The sequence below is a fragment of the Parus major genome, chromosome 1 (genome assembly GCF_001522545.3).
Source record: "Parus major isolate Abel chromosome 1, Parus_major1.1, whole genome shotgun sequence".
Taxonomy (NCBI): Eukaryota; Metazoa; Chordata; class Aves; order Passeriformes; family Paridae; genus Parus; species Parus major.
Window position 1 is genome coordinate 103,556,070 of NC_031768.1, and position 21,850 is coordinate 103,577,919.

Here is a 21,850-nt window from a genome sequence, read left to right on the forward strand (position 1 = left end):
AGGTGGGGAAAGGACGTGTGTCCTGGATGTGTTTCACCTATGGGTCTGTGCAGTCTGTCCCACCAGCCCTCAAAGAGCTGGGGAAGAGGAGAGCAGTTGACTTGGAGGTTGAAGGAAAGAGCCCTGAAATCACCTGGATGTCAGCCTCTTTGAGCCTCATGATGTTACAGCTGGCAGTGCATCTGGGGAGTGGAATAAAGCAGATTTAGAAAAAACACTCTAACAAATTATACAGGTTCTAGTCTTCTCTTTTATGCACCCTTCAGGCAGCACCTATACATAAAACCCCATTAAAGCACTTCACAGCTATTCTGCATTTCCCTTTGCACTGTTTTGCACGTTTGTCCAGGTGCAAATACCGTGTAAAACATCCCTGCATTGTCTTGCCCACTTGCCAGCACGTGTAATGTGCTGGGCAAACCTACTCCTTTCTCTCTCCCTCTTCTTCATTCCCCTGGACACAGCAAACTTGAGAATTGCCTGATGATTCTTGGCTTTGCTTCAACATGAAGCAAAGATGTCTTTGTGCCATTTTTTCTGGCTTGACTGAAGAAAGTCTTGTGTCATTATTCTACATGACAGTTGATCTATGTTTATGCTAAAGGTTTGAGATGTTTTTGTTTCCTTATTCTGCTTCCAAATGCACTTGGTGCTTTAAACTCAGCTTACTTCTGGTGTGTAAGACAATTCAGGGTCAATGCCTCTACATTTTGTTTAGGCAAAAAGATGTCCAAGCTTCTAATTAAATCAATATTTGCTTACTTAGGTGATAAACCACTATTTTTTCTCAGGGCTATGAGGAAAGAGTGATAAAATCCAATGGGAGGAAACATTTTAACATGCAAATTTATTGCCTAATACAATTTCATACCAGTAATTTTACTTTTTGTAAGCTTGAAACAAAACCCTGACATTGCAGAAATCAATGCACGCTTTTGCCATAGACTTGAGGCCAGAATTTCACCTTTTTATATATTCTTCACAGAAGACCTGATCCTGATTTTGGCTTAAATGAATAAATTAGCTGTGATCCCATTGATTTCAGTGGGATTATCTGAGTAAAGTTTATTGCTTGCCTAAGTGTTTGGAGCCTGTAATGCAGACAGGTGCTATAAGCAATTTTTTTGGTGCCGCATTTTTCTGACGGTGGCTCATGTCTCTCCAATGGGGAACACTTATTAAACAAAAGAAAAGAGAAAATAGGTACAGCAAACCTAAACACCAAAAATAATTTGAGACATAATTAGATCTTCTGTTGGACAAGATCTGCAGTCAAGAGATTGCTCAGAGTTAATGAATATTAACTAGGATTTATCCTTGAGTGGGGAAAGCTGAAGGTTTTAATTTTATTTCAAAGGTAAAGACTGGTAGAGTTATGAAGTTTTATATTCTTTTCTTTCCCCCTGAAATTTCAAGTGCATAATAAATGAGCCACTGCTAATGTCACAGATGCTAATTTTCACAACCATGACTGAAGTGATGTTCGTTTCCATTTGCATTTCATTCTAACAATGATGAGAGGTGATGAGTTGATGATAAGCTGTTTTCACCGTACTGCCCGCTGTGCAAATTTATGCTTATAGGCAAAGATGACACATAGTTCTGTCATTAAAGGGCTTTACTGCATTGCCTCTTGAAGAAAGACTGTTTGTCAAAATCCATTTGAACTCTGGTAAACAAGCAAGAAGAGATGACAACATCTGGGAAGTATTTTTAAGACCTCGGTTTATGGTGTAAATACCTGTGGGCCTTTAGTGGGGGGGTTCAGAGAAAGAAATAATGATACTTATAAAAATCATGTGTTTGTAGATGAGGAAAGGTGGGATTGCAGGTGACACTTCAGAAGGTGTTTTCTGTCTCCCCCAGGCTTCATAAAATACTGGAACAAGGTTAGAGTGAACCTTGGGTTGTGTGAGTGGGCGGTTCTACAATCACATTATTTCTCCTCTCACTTCTGCTATTTTTTCTTTATTTATATTATCAACATGCTTCTTGGTCATCAGCTAATTATTCTTTATTTTCAAGAGCAGCTTCAGTAAGTTGTGTCTTAACATATATGTTAATACATCTCTCCTAGAAAGCTATTGAAATTTGAGGAATTTTGTTTTCTCAGCTGGAAGCAAAGGTCCAGAGTGTTTTTGGTGAAAGAACAGTCATCTCTCACCTGGCCCTTGGCAGGAGGCTGATTAGGATGACCAGACTCCCCATTTTGATGCTCACACCACGACATAGCCTCATTGAGGATTATCACAACTCTTGGATAGCTTTTGTTACAAAGGAAAATTATATCTGTGGCCTGTTCCAGTACTGATGTATTTTGTGTGTTCCCTTGATTAAAGCATCTTTTACATTTTTGTCAACTTTGCACAACACTAATTTAATTTCTTGTTTTTTCCCTGTCTTGGTTTCCTTCACTAGCCAGGCTTAAGTCCTTAAGAGCAGAATATTTTAAAACAAATGAGAGCAGTCTTCTGAAGGGAATATTTACACATTAATATTCATTTTGCTTACAGTAACAAATCCAGGGTTTTGTTTGTTTTCCTAAGCAAGTAGGAGCATTTCAAGAAGTCTGCCTGAACCACCTTATCCAGGAATTTTTAGAAACCAGACTATCAGCTGCAGCATTTATAACTGTGCTCTCTGATAAATAACATAGCACAACTACCAAGGTGACATAAATCAGCATTGGTTGCCTCCTAATTCTTTAAGAGTTGTTTAAGAGCAGTTGACTTACTTACTGTGTTTCTAGGAAAACCAAAATACCCCAAAGTAAATTTTGGTCAGGATATCTGTCATTGCTGGGAAAAAAGCAGTAACAATGTATGGGCAGGACTGTCAGAGGATGTGGCCTACAGTTTCCTGTACTTCAATATTCGTCTAGTAATCTGTGTCACGGCATAAATTCAGACAAAAGCTGTTATAAAGCCATCACTGGGCAGCTGTATAAGCACTTTCTGTGTGGCTACAAACACTTCAGCCAGAAGAATCAACCCCTTGCTGTGTGGGCAGAACTTGCTGGGAAGTTCCCCATACCTGAGAAGGGGGAAAAAAGTCTTCTGTGTCTCTGTAATCACAATATCCCTCAAGCTTTCTCTTTTGAAAGGCTGCAACAAAGACAGCAGAGTTACCCCAGTTGTTCGAAGCAGTTGTTCTCTGTTCCACAAATTGGTGGTGTCAGTGGTTTTACTCAGCATTTGCTGCTTGGTGTCAGGCTACAGTTTATATATGCTCTGAATATTTAGCATATCATATATCCTTTAAACCATCCTAATAGAAAGCTTTGTTTCAAGAATCAGAGGTGTGTTGTATGTGTGCTGTTATTCCACAGGAAGATGAATGACTACTTATCTTTTTCCTAAGTGAAATCTCTTCTGTATTCATGCTTACTTTTAGCCTTGTAGCTTTTTTAAAAATTGTATTCTACTGACAGTGTACCCAAGAGAATATTCTTAGTATTTCTCTTCTTAAACTTGAGAGTGAAATTCCAGCCTGGGGAAAGGTTTGGAGACTTCTTCAGGGAAGCTGCCTCTTTGAGTATGCACAATGTATGCCTTTCTGCCACTTTTCCTCCCTGTACTCTCTTTGGTTTGTTCCATGGATACACAGAAATCCAGATAATGACTTCACCTCAACAGAGTCATCAGGCTGTTTAATTGCCAGTCATAACATCTGGCCCCTTTCTGGAAAGCTAAAGGTCAAGAGCAAAGGGTCTTCTATCTCATCACCCAGAAGCTGACAAGTTTTCTCTGGCAAGAAGCTCTAGTGACCTCCTGTTTTGCACCATTATGCCTTCTGGGTGGAGTTTTAGTCCTTTTCCTACCCTTCTATGTATCATCTTCACAAAAACAACCATGTAACCTAGCACTGCTGAACTTGATTTCCATGAGGTGCTGGGTGGTCATTTCCTTGAGAACTGTAAGAAGTGAGAATTCCTCTACTGGTCCAAGCTGACCTCATCAGAAGGTGTGTTAGATTTGCTGTTCTTCCAGGTATGTTGAGGGACAAGTACTTGAGTACTTGGCTTTAGTTTTTTCTGCAGTGTTCCTTGTGGCTTCTTCAGGAGAAGATAAACACTAGAAGAGTTCTGCTCAACCAGAAGACATGGCCTCTACCTTTGTGTTTGAGACAGAGATGGAGATGTGTCACTGACAGGCTGCAGCCATGAGATAAAGAAATCAGCTTCACTTAGTGACAGCAGGGCTGAAAGCAGATGTGTGACAAGGAGACAACAGAGGCCGAGAGAGCTGAACGAGCTCTCGTGGCTTCTCTGCCGCCTCCGCCTGCACAGAAGGGATGCTCGGCTCTACCGCTCCTCAACTGTCTCACTCACCACAGCTGTTCTGCTCTTGCACTTCTGTCTCTCTGCCTCCTTCTTTAAGAGCAGATGTAAGGTTCAAAAACCACTTCAAAGAGCTGGAAAGGGGACATGGTTCACTAATGGATCAGCAGCTCAGAACCTGTGGAAAGGATTCATGAAATGGTGGAGCAGGCATTCAGCTCTAGCACATGGCATGGCTGTTGGCTATTGGCATGTTTACATTATTTTCTTCCTGCCTCTGTAATGGAGTTTATATTTGCTTGACTAATATATCTTGGTAATTGCGGTAAAATCTTTGAAAAGGCCTTTTTGTTTGTGATTTTAGCCAGTATCTAAAGAAAGGGGAAGAGGCAACATCTGCATATCCCTTCGTGACAGCTTAAAACTGTGTAATTGGCACAGTTCCCTTTGCACTGATAGGGCTGATTTCGGTAGGATTTGGGGTATGTCCTTAAATCTGGGGTTCAAAGAACTCCTCAAAGCCCTCGCAGCTGCCACTGCCTCAGTAGCAGCACCTCACTGTGTCTCTCCACTACCTGTGGTTCTCGTGGAGGCTGGGGGAGAAGGGGAGGGGGGAACTGCTCAGTCTCACTTTTCTCATGTGTCAGAATGAAAACACACTTCAGGCACCTGGTACTCTTGTTTTTCATGAAATTAAGCTGTAGTTTTCCACTGGGCTGTGATCACAGCAACCCATGTCACAGAGAGAAACAAATGGAGAGAGGGCAATTGATGTGCCCTTACTGGTACCCTGATGAGCTGTTGATTGCATTAATTCCTTTTTTGGACTGGTCTGAGCAGAATCAGGATCATATCTTCAGATTCCTAGATTTTTATTTTTTTTTTCCCTAGGACTGCAATTATAGAGCTTACGCTAAAAAGCGAGCATGGAATTTAATACATTATAACTTGTGCACTAAGAAAGATTCTTGCACACTCCCAAATCATATGGAAACCTTGAGCTGGCAACCTTCTTTCAGCTTCCATACAAAACCAAAAGCTTGCTGAACTTAGGAGTTCAAAATTGCAAGGAGCACATTTAGGATTCCCAGGAATAAATTGTGCAAGCATGTCCAGATTTTGAAGCCTGAGAAGCTGCAGTGAAGTGTCACTTGTGCTTTCTTCAACTGGAAAATAAGGATAACTTTGGCCTGTGGATGACAAAAAGCCAGTGTTGGAACACAGCCATTTGACAAGGGAGGACACAAGAAAGAGAAAAAATGGTGACTCTAGTCTACATTTAAAAGGAGTCAAAAGTTAATCCACTCTAATGAGTGTAGTATTTTATTTATTTTTTGGTTTTTTTGCTTTGTTTTCCAATATAAAAATAATTTAAATAAATGGACATATAGATCTGATGAAGCACTCAAATTCACAGTGACTGATGATAGATACTGCACTGAATTTTGCTTCTCTACTGTAGTGGATCTCCATTAAGGCAATTTCAGCTAATCTCACTATGGATTCATTAATCAAGTGTAGTCAGGATGTCTGAAGGGAGATAATGAGGGGGAAAAATGGCCTATTGTTTGGATCTTATTCTTCAGCTAGTTATTTTGTTTATCATGTTCCATAATATTTGTACCCTGATAAATAAGTTCCAGTTGCAATTAGTTATCATAACAGATGACTAGGACATCTTTACTTACAAATTCAGAATCATTCCATAAATAGATCAATTAAATTTGTGTTCTTTTTAAATCACATGCCTATACAATATCAGTTAGCAGTGAAATGGAAACGAGTTGGACCTGTGCATTTTAGAGTTTCCTCTCTTTATCCAAAGATGCAAGCATCCATGGAGATAAAGTCCCTAATCCCACATCTGTTTCTCTAAGCATCCTGCAGTATCAGCAGTCCTTAGTGTCTTCCAAAATTTCTCCTCTAAAATGCCCAAGAAAAGATTTGTTCATTTTTTACTTACTTTTTACTCATTTAGGATTACATACTGTATATCTGCCCCACATAAAGCTGTCACTATATTGCTTTAAAAAAAAAAAAAAGGTTGAGGTTCTAAGAGCCCGGTGGGTTTGGAGACTGCTGAAGAAGGGAATGTTTATAAGCTCTGTGATATTAACTGCAGCACTCAACCTCAGGTGACATAAAGCATGCAAAAAAGAACTTTCTGTCAGTTTTATTATTTCTAAAAAGGTTCCCCTTGAAAGAGAAGAGTGACCTTGCTCTGCTGAGCTGACATATGCCACTGAATTAATGGCTAGGCTTTGCTGTAGGGAAGCTTGCAGAAACATTACAACTCCAATGGCTGAGTTTGCTGCGAACATTAATCAGGGGAACCAAGATGATGTATCAAACACTCATTTAAAAGTAATAAAAACTAACTCTCTCTTTTCCCCCCTCCACCAAGTTTCTTAGAATTAGCTTATTGTTGGTCATTACCTGTTGTCAAGGGTAAGACTGCAGTAGGGCAGTAAAACTCATGTAAGGGCTTTCTGAAGTTTGCTTACTCTTCAGAAAAAGAGCAAACAAGCTTTTGGGACGGTCAGACTTGACCTGACTTAGAGGTTATTTTTTTTAATCTTGTTTTTATCTGGAAGGTCCTTTGAAGGAATGCCTTCCAGAGAACAGCCACATTCCCACCTCCTCTGCCACAGCACGCTGGTTGCTCCACTTGTGGGTATGCTGGCCAGGCAAAGGGGTCTCTGTAAAACTGAACCTTTGGGGCTGGATTCCTCTCATCTCCTCTTTGGGCATATGTATTTTTGTCTTCACTTAAGCAAACATGCTTGTGAGTAATTTCTCTCACACAGGAAATCCAGCAAAACCCTGCAAGGTCAGGACCTAGATAACACACAGCATTATTAAAATCATGCTGTATAAGTAAGCAGGGAAAGGACTTTAATTGAAGCTGCTAGGTGATTTGGTTTTAAAATGTGAGAATTCATCTGTGAACTCAGTTGGTTTGAAGAGGAGGAAGTTTCAGGAGAGGAAAGATGTTGGTATTTAAGGGATTAAAGATCAAAGCCTGCAATGCTTACATAGTGTTTAACCAGCCTTTACTCAGGCAGAGCTCCCCTCTGCTGCAGGGATGGTTTTGTGGAGAGTGGATTTCAAGGCTCATCCCTCAGTGTTTCTGCCCATGTGTAAATGAAGGGTAAAAAAAGGATAGCAGGAAGGTGGAAGTGCACATCACGCCAAATCTTTAAATGTCATTTTCAAAGCTCCTCTGAGTTTGTCACACATCCTTAACCTTCTTTTAAAGTCATTTTCTTTTCATGGTTTTGTGTGCCACTGAAAGTCACTTTTAATTAAATGTCATATAAATAATAAAGTCTTAATTACATAATTATAGCAAATACCTCTGTGCACACTCCCAGAATTGGACAGACTGCCAGAAGAGCACTTGGAATGACTTTTCTCACTGGGAAGTGAGAGTAATCTGTAGCAGCTGGGCAGGAATGATGGTGCTCAAAATTCAGAGTCCACGTGCATTTAAAGAAAGTGCAGTCAGATCCCTTCCCCCCCCAACATTTTGCAATTCTCACTTGCACAAGACTTTCCGAGTGTTAAGACTGGCGTTTCCTAAATTGCTTCCTTATTTAGTCCCTGACAAAGTTGTTTAATCAACACAGCACATTTTTTGCCAGACTAAGCTGCCTCTTTGCTCAGATGTCCTACATGGCTGTCCCTTCCAGAGGAAGACTTACAGACCTTGCAAACAATCCCACCCTGGTTTAACTTCAGGAACAGCAGCTCTGCCCTTGCTCTCAGCTGCCCCAGACTGTCCAGGGCAAGGTGTCCCTGGGAGGCACTGGAGACTGGGCTTCCAGTGGTGACTCTGACTGGGATATTGGGAACTACCTGCCTCGTGTCAGCAGGGATGCAGGCTTGAGAGGCTGGTACCAGTTAGAGGCACTGATAAAACAGCTGCTCGGTGTTTACTTTGGAGAGTGCAGTTTGTTCACCTGGAGGCGTGTTAGGTATGATTACCTCAATTTCTTAATTCAGCTTTGCTTTTCCAGTCCTTTTCCACTGTTAAAATTAGGGTCTTTGGTCTGAGGCTTCATGGTGGCAGTTCTGTTCAAAGTCCACTTTGCTCCCCTCTCTCCCCCACCTCCATGCAGCTACTGAGCACCAGGCCATGATAACAACCAGCCTTTTATAGAGTCATTTTTAAGCCAGTTAAAAATGCCATTTCAGTAGATTGCTCTATTTGAGTTAGCAGGAACAAGCTGTATCTTTTTTATTGCTTTTGACTGGTGAAGTGCAAGGTTTAGGCCATGTTTCATGTGGGCTATAAAGTTATATTAATGTGTTGGTTAGTGGTCAGAAGTTCTGTATGTGTAACTAATGTGTAAATAGGGAAAAATTCCCAGTGGTAGAGAGGTCATGGTGTTTTCTCTTTTGTTGTTGCTTAATCTCTTATGCAAATTCTCATTCTTTATACAAAAGTGACTTTTTTTTGGTGGTGTTTAGTTTGTGGGGTTTTGTTCCACAGAACATCCAAAAAGTTATAAATTGCTATCTTACCATCTGGGAAAGTATGAGACAATTCTTTTGATTATCTATGCAAGAAGATAAGCTAGCAGAGTAGAAATATTCATCCCTACTTGGTAACTTTTATTCTCAGAGTGGTCTCCTCCTTCTGAAGGGACTAGAACCATCAGAGAATAGAACAAATGAATCAAATCCTGATCTCCACTTATCTCCATCAATCAGAGCAGCAAGAACAGGCTGTTCTCTTGAGGGCTGCTGTGTCTGCTTTCAAAAAAGAGGGAAGAAGACAAGTGTCTGTGGCAGGCAAGGAAATTGAGCAACATGCTGAGCTCCCTTTTTATCACTTCTAGTGTCCACATTTGCCCCTATACAGCTTACATGGTTTGGGTAGTCTAAGGATGAATGGAAACTAAAAATTAAAATGCATGGAGTAATTTGAAGAGATTTACTTGTGTGAGAGGGTCAGAACAAAGCCATTGACACGAGGGACTTAAAAGATATTTGGAATAGGACTTGAAGCAAAATATAATGGGCCAGAATTTCTGACAGCAGGCAACCAGATTGCTGAGCAGTGTGAATTGTCCGAAGAAAAATATGGGATAAATATCTCTCATAATGATTATTTATCAGGATAACTGCAGTCAGTTTGGGCTCAAAGGTTGTTTTTAGACACAGGGAAGCTCTGACTAGTTTGTCACAGACAAGAACTTCTCCTATGATATGCCCTACAAGGGAAGGATGTTTTAAAACAGAAAGAGATGGATTGCAGAACTTGTTGTTGTCTTACTATTTGCATACCATACCATATTATTTTCTAGGAAAAATGATAGGCTATTTACAGACAAACCAGACAATCAACTGCAGACTGTCCAAACTAAAATAAACAACAATTACATAGCACTTATGCCTTTAAAAGTATTATTTAAAGTTCCTGGATTTCAGGGAATAAATGATATAGGAGAAGATGGAAGAAGGTTTTCAAATACTTAAAAGTATCTTTGATGTTTTCTATTATGTTAGTTTGGAATACTGAATGTGAAGAGATGAAATTTAATGTGTTGATTTATAGAAATTATTTGATCAGTACTTGTGTGGGAAAACACTGTTGTTTCTCCCTCTGCCCATGCCTCCATTAGATTTTAGTGAGCAAATTTGTATTTGCTTAACATATCCCTGGGTAGCTCTTGCATGAATTGAGCCAGAAAAACCACTTAACTTTATAGGATGCTGAATCCTGGTATCAGAAGTCAATAGCTTATTTTCTCTTAGTAGCTTTGCATTTACTTTAAAAGCTTCCCTTCACCTGGAAATAAGGCCTGTCCATATCTTCACAAAGTAGGTGTTCCCTGACACTAATGCAGTGACTGACACTACTGAAAGTAATAGTCCCATTCCCTTTGCAGCCAGGAGCTCCTAAATCTGCTTTTCATTATCAGTATAATGGGGTTGGATACATTTTTAAAAGGTGGTGCCTATTGATTACTTAATGGAAAAAGTTAGTATAGAGAAGTGCTGAAGCAGCCCTATTCACTGCTCTCCAGTGCAGCAAGACCATTATCTAGAACAGTGGAAATCATCCTGTAACCCTTATTAATATTTAATGAGGATGAAGCAACATTGAAGTACACTACCAAATCGCCCAAGGCTCCTGCACATGCTGAATATAAGGTTGTTTGGAGGGTCAAAAAAGAATAACTGATTTCCCTGTGCTCAAGCTGTTTATAGGTAAGACCAACACTAAACAATGTTTTCCCTCTTGTTCCTTTTAAACTATTTCCAGCACATCTGCACTTTAATATACACTTATTCCTACTAGACATATTGAAGTGTTGGAATGCAACAGAAAGGTCAGTGTATGTTTAGAGATTGCTGAGACAATTTTATACTTTCCCTTCCCGGAATTGCTGTGAATCCCAGGCTCCCTTCTCCCTCCCTCTCTGTGCTGCAGGGCACATTTGGCTGGGTTGACAAGCTAGTGAAAGGTGTTAATCCTGTCTAATAGAACCATAATCCTCTGGGCTGTGTTTTTATATCATACTGTTGAGCTAACCCCTTGTCACAGGATGTTCTTCATCTACTTCATAGCAAAGCTCTTCATGAGAATTTTAGATAAAATTAAATGTACAATTCAAATTGTCATTTTCAAGTTCACAATGTAAAAACAAACAAATAAACCACAATCTTTAGACAACAGAGATTTTACAATCAATTAAGAGGAGCTGTATGATTTTTGTCTTTTTTTTTTTTTTTTCCTCAGTGAATAGTAAATGTCATTATAGTTGTCCAAAAATATTCACAAACATGGGTCAGTTTCTTCAAATAACCTTTGGCTGGAAATATTTTCCAGTTTAGATGTGCCCAGAAAGATAGGGGGGGGAAAAAAGAGGGTGTTATTATTCTTTTAAGCTACACTGCTTAGAATATGGACCCAAAATATGGGTAGACTTTTCTGTTCCATCTGAATCTGCTCAGGCTCCCACCGCTATGTCCACATTCATTTTTTGAGGGAGATGGCAGAACTGGTTAATGAATAAGATTGGGAAAGCAGGGAAATGCATCAAGGAGGGATTTCTCCTTAACTTCTCTGGAAGCAGGTCCATGCCAGCATCAAGTATGTCTGAAAGGCAGGCAAAGCTCCCAAACCAGTCCTTTGCTCCTCCACTTGTGTTGCCCAAAGGAGATTCTACCTCTGTTGCTTCTGAGGCTGCCTCGTGACAATTCTTGTCTGCTGGAGAAGATTGGAACTCTGTAATAGGAAAGTTGGGAGCTCACAAGCCTTTTGAGGCTTGTGAAGTTCCTGGATTGACAGCAGAAGCAGGGAGCTGGAGATGCCAGGTGAAGAGTGCACAGTGGGTGCTTTAGAAACCTGGGGGAGATGAAAATATGACTCATGTGGCTGGGGGTGGGGGAAGAAAGCAATGGAACAAGGAACTAGTTTGGCTGAAATCACATGGGCAAGGCAAAAGGATGAATAAGTACAGGAAAAGCTGTAACCCAGATACCCTGAAATCAATTATTAAATCAGACAGAATGTATTTATTTTGTGATTTGCTATTTTAGTTCAGTGTTTTTTTATCTCCAGAGGGGATTTTGAATACTTGAAAATAGTCTGAGATTATATTGCCTCATATATAATAGTGAACCCTCCTCAAGAACTCTCATAATTCATTAAAAACTTTCATTTAGTATGGAAGAAGGAAATACTCAAAAAACCCCAATTCATTCTAGATTTATCTGTGAGTATTGGTGAAGACATAAAAACAAGCTCTTAAAGACGTTGTAGAGTGGATAGATGTCCAAATTCTTGTTTCTAGGTCCACATTTAAAGGGACTCCTGACTTGTCATTAATGCCAGTTTTATGCATTTTGCCAACGTGGGTAGTGCAGTGTCAGGCAGCTCTGCCTGGGCATGTCTGACAGGTATTTCTGCAGGACCCCACTCTTCAAAATCTGCTCTGCCACTTCCCACCTTTCCATGTCATTTATCCACATGCAGAAAGAGTAAAGACTAGAAGGAAGTCAGGGCAATCCATTCACTGTCTCTTAATGCACAGCTCAGGTAATGCAGCTTTGTTAAGCCAAATGAAGCTGTGGCATGGCAGAAAATTGTACCCACTTATGTTTAAAAAAACAGAATTTTTAATTTGGAAGAAAAGCATAAGGCTTATCTGATGATTCTGTGACTCCCTCATGTGTGCATTTTGGACAAGATATATTCATAATCCTCAGCAGTCCTTGCTCATTCCTGATGGGAAAGAACCTTAAATTGTCTCCCCAGCTGCAAAAATGCATTGTATAAATTGCCACAATTTACACCACCAAAACCAAACCTATTACTAGTATCATATTTATGAAAACACCTTTTTTTACTTTGAAACTCATAAACAAGTCTTTTTTACCAGCAAATAATGCATGGTTATTTACATACATAAGTAATGTGAAACAGATGTAGAAGAACTCATAATCATATCCATTACCTAATTAGTATTTGACGCAGTATTGTTTCTCTTCCTTATTTTTCTACTTCTGCCTCTACAGTCACAATTTTTTTCCCCTACAGTCACCTCGTATTTTGTTTCTAGCTGGATGTAGCAGTTCATGGTCCACTGATATGGGAGGGATTTTTAACACCAACAGGTGGCTTGACAGTTTTATTTAAGTCTTTGTAACAGAACAAAGCAAAACAACACCAGTGAGTCAAGGTTTGTCTTCTCTTCTTTTACAGCGCACAAGCAGCTTTGGAAGCTTTGATCGTTTCAGGCATCACTCAATATCAAAGGCAGATGATTCAGCTGAGGTCTGTAGAACACAAACCTTAAATTTCTGCAGTTCTTTTTCCCATGACAGTTATGCAAAACCATTGGGAAGCCATGGTGTAAATTTTACAGTGGTGAGAACTTTGCTTGAATACCTGCATCAGTCTGAGTGATTGAGGCCTTGACAAAACAAACAAGAGAATCACACCTAAACTTTGGCACTTTGATGTGAAAATAGAAACAATAAAAAAAAAATAAATTAAAAATTAAAAAGTGCACTTCACATTGATGAATGTCCAAAGTAACCAGCACTGTACAAGTAATTCACAGATGTCTCACTTTAGTTTTCAAGACCTCTGCAAAAATTCCCTCAATTCTGATTGATATTAGGGTCAATAAATAATGGGAAATAACATTACTTACCATAAAATATATTTTCTTTCTGTCATTCATGCATAGAGTATTGTGCTGCAAACCTGTTTAGGTACACAGTTTCCAAGGAAAATGGCTATGACTGAACTTTGTCATGCTAACTCTGTTAGTGTCCTAAATATTTCCTGGTAATTCCTGATTCAGTATACTGCATTTATTTTCGTGGTGAGTAATTGCTTACTTTTTGATTTCAAAACAGACATCTGAGCTGGAGACTATAAGTGACATTGGGGAAGCAATGCAAATCAAAGCAGCAAACAATGGAGGAAGTCTGAGTAAGAAGATGAGAGCCATTTCACTTACCATGAAGAAAAAGATGGGTAAAAAATACATCAAGGCACTGTCTGAGGAGATGGTAAATACAGCCTAAGAGCCTTGTGTTTGTTGGAAATACATTTGAAGTAAAAATATTATGTGCATTTTTTTCTGTTCATGATTCAACTGTCCTCAGTTGTGACAAATCATAAAACCAGGATAACAACACATACTGAATTAAGCCAGCTTTTGGTATGTACCTGTTCTTTCATGTCCATTTTAGTGTACACACAAATCACATAGTAAGGGCCCAGGAGAGTCATAAGAGTTTCACATCATTTAATTTTGCTTTTTCATCAAGGAACATTTGTATGAGCATGTGTGTATGAGCACAAGAAAACCTCCTCATGTGGACACAGGGGAGTATTGGCTGCACCCCATCATCAGTCTGATGCTCAGTTTGTACAAAAAGCCTCATTAGAAGAATTCATCTCACAATACAATAATTATTTCTGAAGCCCATTTTGTAAAGGTCAGCCAGCATCCTAGAGAATTCCAAGTCATATGCCTTATCTCCTTCTACCTTATCTAATCTTAGTGAAACTATCTTTATTAAACATAAAAAACATATCCTGCACATACTGAAAATCCTGTTTTCTCAGTACTTTGTACAGCAGGTTCCAAAATTTCAAAACATAAAGAAAAAAACTTGTCGCACTTAACAATCCTAAAAAAACCTAGCTCTAGCTAGATCCTATCTAGCATCCTATCTCACATGTCAAATGAGGAACCTCACAAATAGAAAATAATTTTCACAGGATAGCCTTGAATAGTTTTTGGAGGACTAAGACAAAGGTCTGTATTTCATTAGTTTTCTTTTTTATTTTTTTTTTTAAATGCAATCCATGATCTTTGTATTATATTTTTATATTTCCTTTCTGCACATTTAAAGCAGCAACTTCCATGACAGAAATTCAATGGATTATCTGGCTGAACACACATGTAGCATGATCTTCATTCCTGCAGGAGATGATGACAATCAATATCAACCTCCTGATTAATCTGTTATTCTGCTGGCTGGTGTAACAAGCACTGTTGTTGTTAAAAACCAGTGTAGTTCTTCATTTCAGTGTCTGATATGTATCTATATGGGTCTCTACTTCACACTTGCACTGTCACCTTTGCTTCATCATCTTACTGGTGAATAACTAATTTTTTTCCAAATACAATGTGCTGAAAGAAGTTTCAGTTGCATCAGGATATCATATGCAGTGGCAACATGATGAATTCTGCTGAAAAATCTCTTGCTTTGAAAGATCATCCCTATTTCATGTATCTGTTACATCCTCTCTAACTTAACTGTGACTGCAATATGGATCTTACTGTTTTGAGCAGGCTGGGATTCCTGAGGTGTGATTTATTGGTATAAACTCAAGGGGCCAATTTCATGCACCATTAGACTTTGTGAGAGAAACATGTACCTTTTAATTCTGAAATGCACTGGATTTTGAGGACAGGGTGAACGTTGGGCAGTGTGGTGAGCACGGTGCTAGAACACACCAGTGCCCTACATGTGTGCAAGCTGTCCCCAGCCTGCCACCAAGTAACCACCATCTTCAGAAGCTCAGTGCAAAGCACAGCTGTGTCAGCCAGCTCTTCACCACCTGCTTTCAGAACTGAGCTTTGTATTGCCCTCTCTGAGACAAGCAGACAAAATCTTATCAGGCTGCCTACAAATTTCCCATTACAAGCTTTCAGCTCTGCCATGGTATATTGCAGTCTTCCTATCTTAGCTATTTGAGCAGGGATGGGATGAAGTGAGTGGGACAGAAACAAGACAGGGAATTTCTCCAGGATCATAAAATACTAGGGGTGATGGTTGGGCATGGTTAGTACCAGGCAAAGTTCTAAAATGCTTACTCTCACAAAAGAGTTCTTAATAAACTGCAATGATGAGCTAATCTCCAATGATGCTTTAAAACAGACAAAAAAATATTTCTCCAAAATACATTTCTTGGGAGTTAACATTTGATTTTTGTGTTAAAGAATGAAGAGGGGAAAGATGACAGTGATCCTGGTGGTGGAACACACACTGAGAAGGCCTCCCTAAAAACCAGTGACTCTTTGGAAAGTCTTTATAGTTTGAACAGTGGCCAGAGCTCATCAAGTAAGTACAAGACACCTATACTTCTTGTTCACTGGATCAATATAGTTATTGCTTATGTCTGTGGAATCAGAGCTGGTGATCAAAAATGTGATGGTAGAGAGCTCTTCATTCTGGCAGACAAAAGTGTAATTTGGTTAAATGGGTAGCAGCTGGGGTAGGTAAACATCTATCCAGAAATAAGTTGAGTGTTTTTAAGAGTGGAAATGCTAACTGAAGAAAAAGAGACATGAATTATAGGGCATATTGCTGGTATATATATACCATAAATTTTTGTGGGGTTATCACTGCCATGATGCTGGGTTTGCAATCACTGGGTGAAGCCACACAAGCATCCTCTCCTGGCATACTGGCTGTGAGCTCATCCTTTGCCCTGGAGATGAGGCAGACAAAATCTCTCTGAGATGTGTGGGGTGTGGGTCTGGCCTGGCAGCTTTGGGACATGATGCAGAGACACAGCCCACCTGAAAACCCTCCCCACCAGGGTAGTCTCAGTTGGAGGGCAGAGGATGCCTGATGAGAAATGTGCCTCCACCTCTCTCTGAGTTGCTCTGCTGTGGATATTTGCTGGGTGCAGGCCACCGCTATCCCTGGTGACACTGCTGTGCCACCCTGCAGCCACCGCCCGAGCCCTGAGTGCAGACTGGAGCTGCAGTCCAGACCATTTGCACTTAGAGTTAATCTGGCCCTGAGATGGAACTGTGCACTTAAGCAATCACCTCGAACAAAACCCTTTTTATGATCATTTTCTGTGATGTGATTTGTGAAAATCGTATATGGGAGTTTACTTCCAACACACCGCTGCTCTTATCTAAAAACATATTTGGATGGGATACTGCAGAGCTTGCTCAAATTTGCTTGAATTACTCTGCTATTTTATTGCTCAGCTTGGATAAAATGACAGGCAGAAATGTTGATAAGATTAAAATTTCCCTCTGCAATGCAGGTTCCTTTGATGTTTCAGCTAGCTCTGGAATGAAATAAAATAACTTCTACAGTACTTGTTTTCATTTCTCTGAATAAACAGGAGAAGTTCAGCAGAATTAATTCCCTAAATTGCACTTTTAGGGTACATTTTATTAATCTGCAGAGGTAATATTTCAAAAAGTCTGTAAATAAAATGTGTAGTCTATTAGTATCATCACCAGAAAAAGATTACTTTAGGGAAGATATTAATGAAAGATCTCCTACCCATTTTCTTCTGTCTCTTACAGCATGATTTTCATTGAATGTAGTTATCCTGGAACTTGTCAAACCCACACAGAATACCCTCTGTCTGTGTTTCTGTGGTTTGGAACTCTTTCCTTGGGGCTGCTTGCAGAGTTGCATGTCTGGGCATTGGTGCAGGGGTGTCTCAAGCTGTCTCTCTCCCAGGTGGGGTGACCAGCTGCTCCGATGGCACGAGCAACAGGGACAGCCTGCGCTTTGACGACGAGGTGCCGTACAACGGGCCCTTCTGCGGCCGAGCCAAAGTCCACACCGACTTCACACCGAGTCCCTATGACACTGACTCGCTGAAAATCAAGGTAAGAACCACCAGGATTCCTCCTTTCCCACTAACAATGCCTGGGGGAACAATTTTTAGGTGTAAATAATACATTTAATAATTAATTTGTAACTGCTTAAGCATGTGGAAATCTCTAAAAGCAAGGCTGATCTGGTTTTGCAATGCTTCTGTAAGGGCTCAGTTCAGACAAGGCTGCAAAACCAAGCACTGCTAAAGGCTTTTTAAGGCACAGATTCCAGGTAAGAACCTCACAATGGTATCTCCCCACATACCCCAGCTTTCCTCAGAGTAAAATACATGCTGCTTACCACATACATGGTCTGGAGTAAGAAAGAGTAAAGTCTCATGGGATATGAAGTTGTCTTCCAAGCTTTCCTAGTCACAGCTGGGATATATCCAGAGCTCAGTGGCACCCATTGTCTTTAATAAAAACAGTTTTCCTTTCCATTAAACATTTCTTTAAGCCAAAGTTTGAACTGTGAATGTTCTTCAGCCCAGAGATGGCAAGGGGTATCTGGGATGTGTGAGTGAGGAAGAAGAGCAACAAAGGGGGGCCCAGTTGAACGTTACAAAAAAACCCCAGCCCTTCAGATTCTTTTCTTCTTTACAGCTTCTTCTTTTTGCCAAATCCTGTATCTCACACAGAATCCCTCTCCTCCTCTCCTCCTCTCTACATGACAACTGTTGCTCTGCTGGTACTTGTATTCTTCAGCACTTGCCCTCCACTTCCACCCACATCTAGCTCATTTCTTTTAATACAGTTCAACAGTTTAAACTATTTAACTGATCATGAAATGGCAAATATCTGCTGTCTCACATAGGTTTCTTTTTTAATCACTAGGGTGTTTAGGGTGTTGTATTTTGGAATTATACACTAATACTTAGGGTTGAAATCCTAATTATTTATCACACAAAATTTCAGTATCTTGAATCTGAATTTAAAGTGCATCTGCAGCTTGGCTTGGAGCCACTTCATCCACATCTGAAGTTCCTGAGCTTGCATGAGTTTGTAGAATAACATGTGCTTATTATGTGACCTTTAAATAAATGTTTGTTTAGTTTCCATTTCAAATGTGCTCACAGCTCTGAGCCCCATGTTCTACATAAAGCAGGTCACCAGCAGGTCACCAGCTCACAGTCAATTTTGTACTTGGGTTTGTACCAAAACAAGGGTGACCACTTGACTCCCTATTCCTTGACCAGACCAGAAAAGATGTAAGTCTTGGAACTGTGGACACATCTTAACAAACAGTTTGATTTTTAACTTTGTAACAGAATCCCAAATGAAGTTGGCATTCGTTGGATAACTCATCAAAGGCTTTCAACATTTTTCTGTGATAGGTGCCAAGAAGATAGGGCTCATTTTTGAGGTCCTTGGGAGTAAGTTGTGTAGGGTGCATGACTTTGTGAGAGCCTTTTTACTGTTGGGATTACTCAGAACGATCGTTTTCCTGAGCTGAGACCTTGGTTACCACAGTGTGGCTGTGAAAACCTTTACCAAAAAGCCCTCTTGAAATAGCTGTGTTGTCACCCTTTTAAGCACTCATGTTTGATGAGTTAAATGTTCTTTATTATCTTTGAGAAATGTAGCTAGTATTTTTTTTACTGTAAAATAGGTAGGAGTCCACCTTTCACATAGATCAGCTATCTGGTTTTGAAGACACTTGAGAGGTTAGATAATAAGATTATTCTGTAAATGCTATGGCACATATTTTGAAAATAACCTTACAGTAATCCCTTGCTTTTTGCCAAAACTGTGCCCACTGCCCATGACTAAAGTTAATTGCTGATGCAACCCTATCCCTTTTCAGGGACCAAGTGGAGCACAAAAATAGTGAGAGGGGCTGCTTATGCTCACCTCTCCTTCACAAAGGTTTGGAGATAAGGACTAGCTCCACTTTCTGTAATTGTTTTCCTGGGATTTTATAAAAGCAAAGGCACTAAATCTAGGCAATTAAAAAAAGTTACTTTGCACTGACTAGAGCTGTTTTTTGTCTATAGAGGAAAAGCTACATATAACAAACCAGAGGTGTAAGCAGTGGTGTGCTTTTTTTGTTGTTCTAGAAAGGAGACATCATCGATATCATCTGCAAAACTCCCATGGGCATATGGACAGGCATGCTGAACAACAAAGTAGGAAATTTCAAGTTCATTTACGTGGATATTATCTTGGAAGAAGAAGCTGCACCCAGAAAGATAAACCCACACAGAGGAAAGAAAAGGACCAAGCCTAAAACATTGCAAGAGCTCCTGGAATGTGTCCACCTGCAGGTCAGCCAAGGCATTTCCCATCTCTGTTTGAAGTGTTCCCTTTCTGTGCACTTGGGTTTGAATGTCATTTACAGGCAGGAGGAGAAAGGCAGGTTTCAGCAGTTTTGATGTCAGCAAAGCAAAGCAAAGCAACCTCGTGTCTTTCATCTATGAAAGATGCCAAGATGATTTTTTGCCTTTTCTTTTATATGCATTTTATATAACTTCTATGTATCCTCAGTACTCTTGGCATGCATACTGTAACTCCTTAAGTCTGATAACTTAGCTTAGTATTCTGTCAGGCCAGGAGACCAAACATCCTAAAGGCCTCGTAATAGGAGGCTGGAAAGCTCTGTCTTGGGAAAACAAGATTCTCTCTCCAGAACATATCCTGTGAACTGGAGATTTGGACCATCCAGGGGGAAATCCCATGGATGGGGGAGTATCACACCATTCATCCAGGCCTCCCATTGGGGTATCCTTGTCACATATGCTAATTTATAAGGTCTATAAATTACATAGGCAATCTATCGTGTGTGCATTGCGGTGCATTCCACCTTGGCAAAGTGAGGCACCAATAAGGATCCTTATTAAAATACTGAGGTTAAAAAACCCTAATCCCTTAACCATATCTGGCCCTCAATTTTTAAAACCAGGAAAGGCATCATGAGTGGTTTATAGAACTGCATTTTACCTCATCTTGTGGCTGGGCTAGGAGACTCCAGTCAGAGAGGGACACTGGAGACTTGTCAGGTCAGCCTGACTGCAGTTGTGTGCCTAAGTATAGCAGATGTGTGGCTGTGGACATCTCAGAGACAGGGCTGCAGTCTGACTCCAGTGCCAAAACTGAGAATTTCTGTTTCCAATTTCTTGTAATCTTTAGGGAGCAATAGTGTTTTTGCACTATGCTCATGTTGCGCCTCTCCCCCTCTCTGCAACCCTAGATCTTGACTGAGTGTCAAAGTGTAATGAGGTCATGATTTACAAGTAACATTTTTAATAAGGGTAATTGCTTTGCTGCTGATGCAAACACTCCTTTCCCTGGAGCATGCACAGAGTTTTGTACTGAGATGACACACAGCTCAAGGGGGACCTTGTGTGACACAGCAGGGACGAGGGCACCCTCTGCTTCTCCCCTTATCGAGGGTTTCTCCTGTGAAAAGGCAGAGCACTCCTTTCCCCAGAGCCCTCCTGGGCTCAGCCTGGGAGACACTCATGGAGTGACCCACAACAGTCCAGACACTCAGCAGGTTAAATAAAGCTCTGCCCTGGTCCTGTTAGCTGCTGACTGTGCTGTGGAGCTCAGGCACAGGTGCTGGCGTGGCCAGGAGGATTCCCAGGCATCTCTGCCTCTGTTCCCTCTTGCTTTCCACCTCTGACAAAGGTCAGGCAACTGGACTGGAGAATGGAGCTCATTTCATCTTGGCCAAAAAGTGAGATAGTACCTATTCCTCTACTAAACACAGAGCTGGTTTCCATGAGAGAATTTGCTTGTTCCCTTTCATAGGAATATGCCTCAACCCTCCTGCTGAATGGCTATGAAACTCTAGAGGACTTAAAGGATCTACAGGAAAGCCACCTTATTGAACTTAATATTTCAAACCCAGAAGACAGGGCAAGATTGTTAGCAGCAATTGAAAATCTCCAGGACTATGACAGTAAGTGTTTAAGATTTGTTAAGAATATATGCACTAGTATCTTAAGCAAAAGAGAGCTTAGTTCAAACTGCTCCAGTAAAGAATTTTCTTTAATTTTTTGAACAACATTCTGCAGGTAATTACAAACTTTTTCTTCCCTTGCTTCATCACACTTAAGTCCTTATCCAAATTAGCTTCTTTTGTAGGAAAGCATTTTAAAAATATATATATATACACTAATAGCTGGTTTGCATTCTTCTCTCAAAATTAATCTAACTTGTGCTTCTGGTGAGCTCCCAACATTTGAACCTATGGGATATGTATATGCACATGTATTGATCACCATTTTGTTTTCTTCACTTGTTCCTTTCATGGGGAGTAGAAAAGCTAGGATCCAGAACAGGAAAAAACTTTTCTCATGGTATTTCCAGTCTGACTTTGAATTGTATATAATTTATGTCAATTTTGCAGAAACTACAGCCAAACATCTACTTAATTGGACATGAAAACAGGAGGTGTTTTCTTCTTCTTTAATATTTGTGCATACTCCCCCTGTGCTGAGCAGTCATGTCATCA

The 21,850-nt window shown here is 40.2% G+C and overlaps 1 protein-coding gene across 3 annotated transcripts in view; it reads left to right on the forward strand.

Moving 5' to 3' along the window:
• SAMSN1 (SAM domain, SH3 domain and nuclear localization signals 1) overlaps positions 1-21,850 on the forward strand; it is an 82,422-nt gene that overhangs the window by 51,297 nt on the left and 9,275 nt on the right. For 2 of the 3 annotated variants that reach the window (XM_015640462.3, XM_015640472.2), the window contains 6 exons: positions 12,999-13,070; positions 13,661-13,816; positions 15,763-15,883; positions 17,255-17,406; positions 19,452-19,658; positions 21,145-21,295. In XM_015640462.3, coding sequence (XP_015495948.1) covers positions 12,999-13,070; positions 13,661-13,816; positions 15,763-15,883; positions 17,255-17,406; positions 19,452-19,658; positions 21,145-21,295 — 859 coding nt within the window. Of the gene's footprint in view, positions 1-7,917; positions 8,257-12,998; positions 13,071-13,660; positions 13,817-15,762; positions 15,884-17,254; positions 17,407-19,451; positions 19,659-21,144; positions 21,296-21,850 lie in introns of those variants that run through there. The other variant, XM_015640478.2, reaches the window with a different exon arrangement.